This window comes from Medicago truncatula, chromosome 2, assembly GCF_003473485.1.
Source record: "Medicago truncatula cultivar Jemalong A17 chromosome 2, MtrunA17r5.0-ANR, whole genome shotgun sequence".
Classification (NCBI taxonomy): Eukaryota; Viridiplantae; Streptophyta; class Magnoliopsida; order Fabales; family Fabaceae; genus Medicago; species Medicago truncatula.
Genome location: NC_053043.1, coordinates 41,201,411 through 41,214,649, shown reverse-complemented (window position 1 = coordinate 41,214,649; position 13,239 = coordinate 41,201,411). Strand labels below are relative to the sequence as shown.

At 33.0% G+C, this 13,239-nt stretch overlaps 1 protein-coding gene and 1 long non-coding RNA gene across 3 annotated transcripts; one reads left to right on the top strand and one right to left on the bottom strand.

Annotated features, from left to right (window-relative positions):
- Window positions 1-3,255: 3,255 nt before the first annotated feature.
- LOC11410695 (disease resistance protein RPV1) lies at window positions 3,256-9,283 on the top strand. 2 transcript variants are annotated; one of them, XM_024775921.2, is made up of 7 exons: window positions 3,256-3,517; window positions 3,640-4,210; window positions 4,565-5,666; window positions 6,345-6,617; window positions 6,955-7,845; window positions 8,080-8,823; window positions 8,951-9,283. In XM_024775921.2, exons 1-6 carry the CDS (start codon window positions 3,493-3,495, stop codon window positions 8,773-8,775), a joined length of 3,558 nt encoding a protein of 1,185 aa, XP_024631689.1. In that variant the 5' UTR covers window positions 3,256-3,492; the 3' UTR covers window positions 8,776-8,823; window positions 8,951-9,283. The 2 variants fall into 2 exon arrangements, with proteins under 2 accessions (XP_024631689.1, XP_003596687.2); XM_003596639.4 differs by having other exon boundaries at window positions 8,080-9,283.
- A 1,295-nt stretch (window positions 9,284-10,578) lies between these two features.
- On the bottom strand, window positions 10,579-11,870 carry LOC120578247 (uncharacterized). Its single transcript, XR_005644190.1, has 4 exons — window positions 11,728-11,870; window positions 11,470-11,642; window positions 11,104-11,213; window positions 10,579-10,765 (listed from the first exon to the last, which is right to left on the bottom strand). It is a non-coding gene; the product is annotated as an uncharacterized lncRNA (long non-coding RNA).
- Between the last annotated feature and the right edge of the window lie 1,369 nt (window positions 11,871-13,239).

The window sequence follows — 13,239 nt, the reverse complement described above, 5'->3', positions numbered from 1 at the left end:
AGCTACATTTCGACTTTCCAAAATTTCAAACTCTCCAATGAATGTCTAACTAGCTAGTCCCTTGTTGCCAAACCATATAACACTCCACATTACTGAAACACGTAAGAAAACCTGCTCTTCCACCATCAACTCTAAGGGATGGTGCCTCTAGTTAGAAGAAGATCTTTCCTACTCTAAGTTGTTACTAAACAAAAGAGATTAATTCGACCTTTTCAATGGAACTTTTAATCAACTCTAGACTCACTGGTTCAAACTCTCCAATTTCAACCTATCCTATTGACGGCATATATCACCTATCGTACAATGCCTCAAGAGGTGCCACTTGGCTACTGAATTGGTAGCTATTTCTATGCAAATTTCATCATAGACAAACGTATGCCCCACTCTCTCCAATAACAAGACCACAAACACAACATATTCTCTACGATTTGTATAACTTTCCTAGATTGACCATTTGTCTTAGGATGAAAGTTGTAGTGAGGTTCTATTGGGTATCAAATTCATATTCGAAAGACTTTCAAAACGTAACAGTGAATTGAGCCTTATAATCACATGTAGTAGAGATCGGCACACCCAATACTTAGAGATAATTATTTTATTTTATTTTACATCCTCATTCATCCTTTCCCATCAATAAAATCTCCTTAAGTCTATATATATCTTACTAGAACCTAAAATATAAGAAGAATAATGACTCTCATATAATATTATTCTCCTTAATTTAGCGAACACACAATCAAGGCTTCAACCGCAAAACACCCTTAAAATTAACTAAGAAGCTTATAACTTTATCGTTCCACACATTATATACCACCTATCCCAAGTCTAAATCAAATAAGAAGTTTGTAACTTTACTATTCTTCTCATTATCTATCAACTTTACCAAGTCTAAATCTTATTCCTCTCATGAATAAATTTTGAAGACGTATAATAGTAAATAATAATGACCCAATCTCAGAACATGATCGGCGTACATGTTAACATTAACTCGTCATAAGTTTAACCTACCAAACCTAACATATATACACTTTCATAAAACACAGCTATTGAAATATGACAATTTCTCATATATTTTTATGACATCCCTTAACACAAATTTATGATCAAGAAATATATAAAACCATATCCTAATTTGTATAACTCAAAATAGAAGAACAAATCTTATCTTATTCCTATAGTTGTATCAAATTAAGTCACAAACAATGCCCACCGTTCAAGATAAGGACCTACCATAAAGAATAAACTTTTGGCTACATATGAAAATACCAAAAGATTCCTACACTTGTGAATCTAAAAAATAAAATAAAAGACGTGTCACAATGACTTAGTGAGAGCTTACTAAAGATTGTGAACAAAAGAAGAAGAATTAATAAATGAATCTTTATCCAAACAACTATAAAACTAAAAATCTCATCCTTGAAAACTCAGTCATACTTATAAAATAGTTACAATATTCAAGATAGCATTTTTCAGTAAAATGCACGTCATGAACCAATCATTAGTCATACAATTGAAAATATCCCTATGTGCACTTATAGAAATGAAGAGAAAGTTTTTATATATTTTCTTGATAATAAATTTGCATTCTGAGATATCATGAAACTATACGAGAAATTGTCAAATTTTAGTAGCTTTATTTTAGAAAAATATAAATGTTATAGTGTACTTAAACTTGTTAGGCTAAACTTATACCAACGCCCCCCTACGTACTCCTTTTGTCGTATGATGCATAATTAATGAAATATTCCTTTGTTCTGCAAATTTTGATTTTTTAATACCAAAACACACGAATAATATTTTTTTAAAAATGTTGGCTGTGATCCCAATACATAAATAAATGTTGATAGATCGTGTAGTTAACCAACGGGGCAATAAACAAGTCTTGTCCTATGGTTACGTCAAAAAAGAGAATATTGTCCTTTGGCATGCATTTAACAAAGAACATTACATCAACTTCTCCCAACCTTTTTTCCCTTAAAAAAAAAATAACACTACATCAAGAGTTGTTTTATTTTAATGTGAGAGTAGTGTACATATATTATCAAAATATCAAGGACATTTTTAATGATATTGTTACTTTGTGTATTATAATTTTTTTTTTCATTTAAAATTGATTATTTCGTAGTATATGTGGATGATAATGTGAAATTATTGGTTCATGCATGCTTATTGTGAATTCGTTGAAAATCACACCAATAAATACTTGATATGTGGTGCAAGTAATAATCAAGCAATTAAAATAAGTGAGTGACAATTATAAACATAAGTAAAGGTAGAAAAAACAGCGAGAGAAAAGAAAGAGAGAACACAAAAATATTTGTTTACCTATTTCGGTCCAATACTGACCTAGTCTGGGAAAGAGAACAACCATCCGTTCCACTATAATGATGAGTAACATTACAAAAGAGATAACAAAGGTTACAAGAATAAGTCTTCAAAATCTAATTCTACCCAAAGTCACAATCTCTTCCCGTGACCAAGAGACTCAATCCTAATAATGTTTCTCAAGGTGAATCAATCCCAACCCTGTTTGTTGCCAAGAGCAAACTCTATACAAACCCTAGTTTTCTTGTTGACTTCTAAACTCTTGGTTTTAGACTCTCTACCTCAAGGTTTACTATGATACAATGTCTATATTTATAGTAAAAGTATCCCTTAAAATTTGGAACAAATCTGCATTGAAAAATACGATTATGTTATTCGCCTTCAGCGCACCAATGTGACACGTTACGATCCCATCGTGACACGTTTTTTCCAGTAACTTGCTTCAGGAATCTCTTCAACAAACTGACACGTTGTTTCCAAACATGACACGTTTTCTCCATAACCTAATTTTAAGTTAACTCTCACACTTATCTTGATATTAAAAATAATTTGGATATATTTTTATTTATTGTAAGTTGTCAAAAGTTCATAGCGAAAATTATAGAAAATAATAGTAATTTTGGTTCACCGTTTATTTCTATCTATATGAAAATGAAGTGGAGCCTATTTATAGAGTTTAAGGACTCCATGAAGAATCCCTTATATAGTCTTTGAACTATACGAAGAGACTCCACTTCATTTTATCTAAAGTACAAGAGTAAAAGAGACAAATTTATTTTGCATACTATTATTGATTGATACACTTGTAGTGAGTATAAAATTTATGTAAATAATTTTAGCATCTTAAAAAGAGATTAGCCAATCATCTCATTTGCTTCAAGTTAACACAAATAAATAGAGACGAATCAAACCTAAAGCTTAGTATGTCCACACATTCTTTGTAATTGATGTGTAACCTTCATTATATCCATTTTCATCTTGTTCAATTTATTTAGAACCGTTTCCCAACACAATATCTTGTTTTTTTGGCAAAGCCAACACAATATATAACAGACCTGTATACTAGTTGTTCTGTTATTTTGTTGACTTCCCAGATTAATTTCTCAGAATAGTGAGTGAGGCCTTGGCTTTCATGAGTGTATGTAAGCTCCAACTAAATTATTCAAGATGAATTCAATCTCAAACCTTTCAGGTAACAAGAACAAATTCAATACTATGAGCTTTTTCTTGATAAGATCTTAAGCTATTAGCTGTAAGTTAAGTTGTTTATAATTATTCTTATTGTTGTTGTTGCATTTTTCATTTGTATCATAGATACGTTACTCTCATGGAGTTCCTATCTCCTACAACCGGTTCGTGCCATGTTGGATTGTTTGCCATTTTCAAATTTGAGACAAGGAGCTGAAGCTTCCAATTCTTCCATGGATTTTAATAACGATCAAAGCTATAGATACGACGTGTTTATCAGTTTCAGAGGTCCAGACACGCGCAACACTTTTGTCGATCATCTTTATGCTCATCTAAAAAGAAAGGGTATTTTTGCCTTCAAGGATGATCAAAGGCTTGAGAAAGGAGAATCCCTTTCGCCGCAACTTCTTCAAGCAATTCAAAATTCTCGGGTTTCTATTGTTGTCTTCTCTGAAAGATATGCCGAGTCAACATGGTGTTTGGAAGAGATGGCTACTGTTGCTGAATGCCGTAAAAGATTGAAACAAACTGTTTTCCCTGTTTTTTATGATGTTGATCCATCTCATGTTCGAAAGCATATCGGGGTTTTCAAAGCTAATAATTCACACACTAAGACATATGACAGAAACAAGGTCGTTCGGTGGCAGGAAGCCATGACAGAATTGGGAAATTTGGTTGGATTTGATGTGAGATATAAGTAAGTAAAAAATAAAACCCTCTTTTCTCAGCATTTTTTACACACAATTGTTAAGAAAATATGTAATGTTCTGTTACTTTTTTGCGGTCATACTCATGCTTGCGCTCCTGACTCCAGAAGGAACTAACCGGTCATCTAAGTAGCACTGATATTTTAGATTGAATGCATGTAGTTATATTCGATCACTTTCATTTTCTTAAATTGTTACTAGCGTCTGTTATTTTAAGCAAAATTAGATCAACTTTCATGGTTCAACTTGCACTTTTTCCTCAACAAATTATACATGATGCATTCATATATTCCTTTCAACTTAGGTGATAATTTAGTTTAGTGTTCTTGTTTTTCTTCTTTCAGGCCAGAGTTCACAGAGATCGAAAAAATTGTTCAGGCAGTAATAAAAACATTGAATCATAAATTCTCAGGGTTTACCAATGATCTCGTTGGGATGCAACCTCGCATAGAACAATTAGAAAAGCTTCTAAAATTGAGCTCAGAGAATGATGACTTTCGAGTTCTGGGAATTTGGGGGATGGGCGGAGTAGGAAAGACAACTCATGCTACTGTTTTGTACGATAGAATTTCTTATCAGTTTGATGCTCGTTGTTTTATTCATAACACAAGCAAAATTTATATGGATGGTGGCATTGTTTCTGTACAAAAACAAATTCTTGGTCAAACTCTAGATGAAAGAAACCTAGATTCATACGATACTTGTGAAATAGCTGGGATTATGATAAATAGGCTTCAAAGTGGCATTAAGGTCCTTCTTGTTCTTGACAACATTGATCACTTAGAGCAATTACAGGAGTTGGCTATAAATCCCAAATTGCTTTGTCGAGGTAGTAGAATAATTATAACCACAAGGGATGAGCATATTCTAAGAGTATATGGGGCAGATACAGTACATGAAGTTCCATTGTTGAATAGTAATGATGCCTATGAACTTTTTTGTAGAAAAGCCTTCAAAGGTGAAGACCAAACCAGTGATTGTGTCGAGTTGATTCCGGAGGTACTAAAATATGCTCAACATCTTCCATTAGCAATTAAAGTAGTTGGTTCTTTCTTGTGTACCCGAGATGCTACTCAGTGGAAAGATGCTTTGGCTAGTTTGAAGAATAGCCCAGACAGTAAAATTATGGACGTGCTTCAGATGAGCATTGATGGCCTACAGCATGAGGAGAAGGAAATATTTATGCACATTGCTTGTTTCTTTAAAGGGGAGAGGGAAGTTTATGTAAAGAGAATTCTAGATGCTTGTGGATTGCACCCTCACATTGGAATTCAGAGAATCCTTGAGAAATCACTCATTACCATAAAAAACCAGGAGATTCATATGCATGATATGTTACAAGAATTGGGGAAGAAAATTGTTCGGCACCGATTTCCTGAAGAGCCAGGCTCTTGGAGTAGATTATGGCGATACAATGATTTTTATCATGTCTTGATGACAGAAACGGTAACAAATTCTATTTCCTAAACTAGAGGGTGCAGTGTATGCTTTTTGGCGTATCCTTGATGATAATCATTGATTATTTTATGGAGTGTATGTTCTCTTCCTAATCCATAATTTTTGTTTATGTGATTATTTTGTTCATTAAGGATACACCAACTTCAGCTTCAATTCATAAAATCGTTGTTTGGCCGCTTTATGTTCTTGGAACATTGGAAAAGTTGTCTTTGGTCATCTTTGGTACCCTTGATCTGGGTACCATTTCTTACCATGAGATTTCTATCATAAGAGAACAATGTGTTGCTAAGATTTGTTTTTTGCCATGATTTTTATTTTATTTATCATCATTATGATTATCTTCAACATCAAATTGTACATTTCGAGCCATGCCTTGAACCCTTGTTTTAAAACTTGGTATCTGACCAAAGGGGGGTACCAATCCCACCGTCCACTAGTAGGGGGCCAATTGAAGGCAGAGCAAAGATTTGTATGGACTGACCTAATACAAAAATTGCTAGTATCTGGAGGATTCGAGCATAAGATCTAAAGATTAGCATACTCCTAGGTCTCAAGCCTTCACCACTAGGGGTTAATTTAAACACAATTTGATTCCATGATTTTCTTAGTTCAAGTAACTTCATTCCTTTTTCTTTCTAAATTATGCTCATTCTATTGCTTCCCCAGGGAACAAACAATGTTAAAGCTATAGTTCTGGATCAAAAGGAAAATTTCTCCAAATGCAGGACTGAAGGATTTTCAAATATGAGGAACCTTGGACTTCTCATTTTGTATCATAACAATTTTTCTGGAAATCTTAATTTTCTTTCCAACAACCTGCGATATCTTTTGTGGCATGGATATCCTTTTACTTCTCTGCCGTCAAATTTTGAGCCATATTATCTTGTGGAATTGAATATGCCTCATAGTAACATTCAACGACTGTGGGAAGGTCGCAAGGTACTTCAATAGTTCTTTTCCATTTTTCAATTGCTTTAAAAAATTAATGTCATACTTGTATTACATCCGTCCCTACATAGAAACCCACATCGGAAAAAAATAGTATCCTTAAACCAATTAAAGAGTTAGAAGTAAATGTTACAGAAAAATTGAGAGAGCAGGGTTGACTGACTAATATCAAAATAAAAAAGTGCGACCATGTACAAATAACCAAATTTAGAGATAGAGATGGAAATGGCGAAGCCTGACCAATACTAGTAGCCTGACCAATAGTGTGAAGCCAAATGACCTTTAACTGAAGTGACAAAACTTATGATTGCTAATTCCTTTTTGATAGGATCTCCCTTATTTGAAAAGGATGGATTTGAGCAACTCCAAGTTTCTTACAGAGACTCCAAAGTTTTTCTGGACCCCAATACTTGAGCGGCTAGATTTTACCGGATGCACAAACTTAATACAGGTTCATCCATCAATTGGACATCTTACAGAACTTGTTTTCTTAAGTTTGCAAAACTGCAGCAGTTTGGTCAACCTCGATTTTGGTATTGTATCAAATTTATATTCTTTGAGAGTTCTACGCCTCTCTGGTTGCACAAAACTTGAAAAGACGCCAGATTTTACCGGGGCATCAAATCTTGAGTACCTTGACATGGATGGATGTACAAGTTTATCCACAGTCCATGAGTCCATCGGGGCTATTGCAAAGCTTAGATTCTTGAGTTTGAGGGATTGCATTATTCTTGCTGGAATACCCAATAGCATTAATACCATTACTTCTCTTGTAACTCTAGATTTACGTGGCTGCTTGAAACTTACCACTCTTCCGCTGGGACAAAATCTCAGTTCTTCGCATATGGAATCTTTAATCTTTCTTGATGTAAGCTTTTGCAATCTTAATAAAGTACCTGATGCTATCGGAGAGCTACATTGTTTAGAAAGACTAAATCTACAAGGAAACAACTTTGATGCACTACCTTATACCTTCCTTAATCTTGGAAGACTTTCATATTTGAACTTGGCTCATTGCCATAAGCTTCGTGCTTTTCCACATATACCTACACTAAAAGATTTGTCTCTAGTGGGAAGTTATTTCAAACTTGTATCGGGATCGCGTGATCATAGGTCAGGATTATATGTTTTTGACTGCCCCAAAGTGAAGCTCTTCCTATCCAATACCGAAGACTATTTTAGCAAGTATATTTGTCAATGGTTGCACAAACTTCTTAAGGTCGGTATTTTGCATAACATCCCTCTCTCTCTTTATATTTGTAGGTTAGACTTATACAATTTTTCTCTAGCTTTGATATTTGACTGTTTTTTCTCTGATATATCTTGTGCAATCAAGAAGATCAACATTGCAACATAGTTAAACTTGTGTGCTTGAAACCGAAAGGCACTTGGCACTTTTTCCTGATTAAAACTCTCCTGATCTGATTTACCTATGGTTTTTTACTGTTGCCAGGATCCCCGTACCTTTCGGTGTGGTTTTGACTTTATTGTCCCTTGCCAACGTAAATATAATGACGATCCATTCATTCATCCTATTCCAGAGTGGTTCCATCACCAATTTGGTGGGGATTCAATAATAAGGATAGTACAGTCTAATGTGGATGACAACTGGATTGGCTTTTCCTTTTGTGCAGCATTTGAGGTAAACAACCGTCCTACAAATTCAGGTTCATCGCGTGGTTCATTGTCCTCGGCACTGCCACATCCTTTTTATCTTTCTTTTGAAAGTGAACACACGGAAGAACGCTTTGAAATGCCGCTTAGTTTGGAACTTGAAAAAATCGATGGATCAAAACATCTTTGGATAATTTATATCTCTCGAGAGCATTGTCATTTTGTGAAAACAGGAGCACATATCACTTTTAAAGCCTGTCCAGGTTTGGTGATAAAAAAATGGGGACTGCGCATGTTAATCAAGAAGGCGGGTGCAAAAAAGTTATCTTCTTATAGCCATAGCATTATGTTCTTCAATAATGAATTTGAAGAATCTGATGTGCACCATCTTATGTTTGATTACGTGGAAGAAAGTATCAGCAGGTCTGGACCTAAAATTCAGCTTCCCTACAATTGGTTGATTACCGAGGAAGAGGAAGTTGAGAATTCTGAAGCCAAGTCAAAAGAAATTGATCTTTCTAATCTAGGCCTTTAGATATGCCAACCACAGCCGAAATACCTAACGTCGTCCTTCAGTCTTGAGGTAATTACCTCACCTAAGTTGTGACACTTTATTGAGTAATAATTCATCACAACTGTTAATTAATCATTAATTACTATAATTAATGATACGAACAATGAGGCTAAGGTTCTTTGATGAACTTGATCAGGTGAATGAAGACATGATAGGCACTGGTATTCTATATTTGTGGAGGATGAATGTTTTTAATCAGTTGTAATTCAGTTGGTAAAGGGGGATGAGTGTGGTGTCCCCTCTTCTCTTAATCTGCACCTTCCGTCTCTCACACACTGTAGTCTGTAGCTACCTTTTCGTGGATTAAAGGTGTTGTTTATGGCTTGCAGATTAAGTGGATTTCACAAAAATTTTGATTGCTTTTGTGTAACTAATTATATCGTAGTGTTGCCAGTTGTGCATTTCATTCATACTTTTGGTTTATTTTAGCATGTATTACCACTTAAAATGGTTCATAGTAGACTATGAAATTAACTATGAACTTCTTTTTAAATATAGTTTGTAGTTACATGTTACTTAGCAAAATAAAAATTTGTAGTCAACTTGTTAATTTCATGAACCATAATGAATCACATGAAATGAACCACTTAAGTTACACGCTGTTATTGTGTTCTTACATTAAAACAAATATCAGAATCTGTAAACTTAAGATATAATTTTTGACATGCTTACTCGTTCAAATATTTCAAATCATGTCACGTGACTTTGCAAATTTTGTCATCTTTTCCATCAATCTTGATGTAGTTTGGGTCTATTCAGTTGTGTGCTAGGGCGGTGACTTTTTGTTGTTTGCTCATATCTCTTCTATCTATAATAGAAGGCATCGGGCATGCATCATCACATACACTGAACCATTTGGCCCTTAATCAGGCATGTTCTTGTTTTTTTGACTTTACCTTTGAATTTGTGTTTATAGTTTTTCTTGATCATGCCGGCCATTTCAGTCGGTTTGAAGAGGACTTGTTTTGTGGTGTTATGAGACTATAAGTTCATGAGGGCAGCGCTTGGCACATCGGTAAATTTGTTGCCTTGTGACCTGAGGTCCAAATCTTAGAAAAGAGTTTCTCCTCTTGCGGCTGTGTATATCTACCCTCCTCAGACTCCGCATGTTTAAAGCCTCGTGCACTGGCTGGTTCTTTTTAAATTATCATTATTTTTTTACTGATGTTATTAAAAAAGTAACATGCCGGTATGAATTGTCCGAAACTAATCTTATAGCCTCTACGCTTCAAGCATGTCAAAGATCCTTGTACATATCATAGAATATCATAAGCGGCTCGGTTTAGATAAACAGTATAATAAGAACGCTTATTAGATGAACACCGGAGTATAAACTGTTTCTATAACAAAAGATAAAATAAAATCAAAACTATTTTCATTAAAGTTATAAGCTGCTTTCATAAGCTATCCTTGAGAGCTTATGGAAATCGGTTGAAAACTACTGAACATAGGTTATTTTTATTAGCTCTCTCTCACAAATGCTTATGCTAGTAAATAAATTCAGATAAGTGAATCCAACCAAACTCAAATTCTATCAATCGTAAGAAAAGTCTTATCCATAATGGCATGTAACAAAACTTCACATCTCTATTTGACGATTTCCCACAATTTCCTTTCCCATAACCGTGAAAAAACACAAAATCTTTACTAGTAAGCTACTAAGTTTCTAATACGTTATTTATTAATCTCACAATAATCCTTGAACTTCAGAGCCTCAATGACACTAATCCCATTCATAGTTCATTTTCTTCTTCCTCCCTTCTATCTTCATCCACTTCATTTTCTTCATTGTTGATTCCAGCTTCATCTACTCTCCGTTTTAGATTTTGTTCATGAGATTTTTTTGGCTTTTTGTTTTTGGTGCCTTGATCGATTCTTCCAGTAATCTTTCCATTTCTTCTGTCTCCTTTGCATTTAGGAAAAAGTCCGCATCCTTCTTTATGCATTCAAACTTGTATCATGCACACACAATGCAACATTAATTAATTATATTTAAAAAAGAAAAAAAAATAACAAGTGTACAACAATCATAATCAACGGAATAAAGTACAAGTTATAATTCTCATTTTTTTTTGGTGTTGTATAATTCTCATTCTTTGTCCCAATAAAACTATCAATAAAGTTAATAAACATAAAGGAAAATACATTCTCAATTAAATATCTGAACCATATTTTTAAAGTTTATTTACAAAATAAATTAAAACGAGATATGTTTTTTTTTTTTGACAAAAAAAAGAGATATGTTATATGATAAAGAAAAAATAAATGAGATCAAGAAAAACAATATACCTGGCATGTGAGAGAGCAAAAGTAATAAGTATCCACAATATTTCTTTGACGTATCTTACCAATCTTGTTCATCGTAGATTGGGAATAAGACCACTTGTTTATGAATACAACTGTAAAGTTGCAAATCACACACGTTTGAATTCTTAGGATGTCCAAATGCTTGTAAATTTCAATCGTCTTAATGACGTTAGTACTTAGTATAAGATGCAAGTATCAAGGTTCAAATTTACATCCCAAAGTCAAAAAAATTAAATAAAACTTTTTGAATGTAACAAAAATTAAATAAAGAGAAATGAATATCACATAAAGATACATAGATTATTGGGATATTATATAGATCTAGCTATCACTTTAAACAACACTCACTTGGATTGATCTTTGTGATGAGATTTTATGCAAGATCTATAAAATGGATTGTCATTGCAATAGAGAAAAAACATGTTGCGCTCATTTTTTGACTCGTTTGAGTAAACTTCACATGTTGTGAAAAATGCAGTGATTGCAAGCAGATTTTTTAGCCAAGGCATAACCATCATATCCTAAGTGACAAAAACAACAATTGTAATAAGAAATAAAAATAAAAGAATTAAAATTGGCATTGTAATTGAAGTGGGTATACTTTACCATTCTGATAGCGTTGAAAGTTAATTTCGGAGTTTGAAGTGGGGGGGGGGGGGGGGGGGCGAGAGATGAAAACTTTCAGTGAAATGAGTATTGAGAATTGATAAAGCAAGAGTCTATATATTGATAACGGTTCTTGATGCAAGTGAAATGAGTATTGGGAATCGGCAAAGCAAGAGTCTATATAGTGACAACAGTTCTAGAGGCGGTCAAAGAAGATAGTGGTGGGCCAATATGAAATTGAATCTTTTGGATGTAGGCATTCATGCAAGCACACAAATTAAGATAGTCAAGACAAAATATGATTCTTAGATTAAAATTAGACGATCTAGATTTCAAGTTTAGATTTTTTTTTTTTTAATTCACACATAGTGAGCCAGGTGAAGGATATAGAACCAACTAGATTGCTTGACTAATCTATATTTTCAAAGGATAGACATCAAAATCCAACCATTAGATCTACAATAAACAAAACTGTTTGATTAAGATTTAACAGTTATAATTTTGAAATCACATAATCATATTTAAAAAACAAATTTAAGATCTTGTATTGTGTTCTATAATTAAGATCGTACCATCAGTATTATTGCTTCTATAGGTCCAATTTTTCGGAGAAATGGATTAGAGTACACTACAATGGTACTTTTTCATTTTTTTTAGTTATAACAAGTGTCCTAATCTATACATATTTATCACTTTGGGTTAAGAGTGGTTATTAACACTAAGTTTGGTTGTGAAAAGAAGATGAGAAGAGAGAAAGAGGTAAGAAAGAGTGAAAGAAGAGAAAATAGAAAAGAAATATAGTAGATTTGAAATATTGTTTGGTATAAGAGAAAGAAGAGGAAAATAGAAGAGAAAGAGAAGTTACTATTCTTTTAAAAAGACAATAATATCCTCAAGTTAAAACAACATATAATTTATTAGTTAAATCAATTATTAGTTTGATTTGATTTAATTATTTTTAATTTCAATTTTTAACAAGCAACTGTATATTCAATTTATTATTTATTTAATTTTACGAATCAATAATTTCATTTAACGATTTAATTAATTTAATTATTGCGATGGTTGTAACCGTGAAAACGTGATTTACATGTGTGGTCCTATATTTTGCTTTAGAGTAAAATGGCTCACCCAAATAAATCGTAAAATGAAATATGAAGTAGAACAAAAAAAATAAAATCTAAAGAATTGTGAGGAAAAAAAAAGAAGATAAAATATAAGTAAACTTTAAAACCCAATGGTCAATATAGTCAATTCACCATTTCTTCTCACTTTCTCGCATTCTTTTGGATAAAGTAAAAGATGGAGAATAGTTTTTTTTTATTTTATTTATTTTTTATTTTTTATTTTTTTAATAAAAAAGATAGAGAATAGTTTTTTTTTTAAGGAAGATGGAGAATAGTCATTACTATCTATTTTATTTTTCAATATATTTTCTGCTTTTTTTTTCAATATATTTTCCGCTCTTTTTATTGCGCTAACGCATGTAAATTATAAAAGATATTTTATATA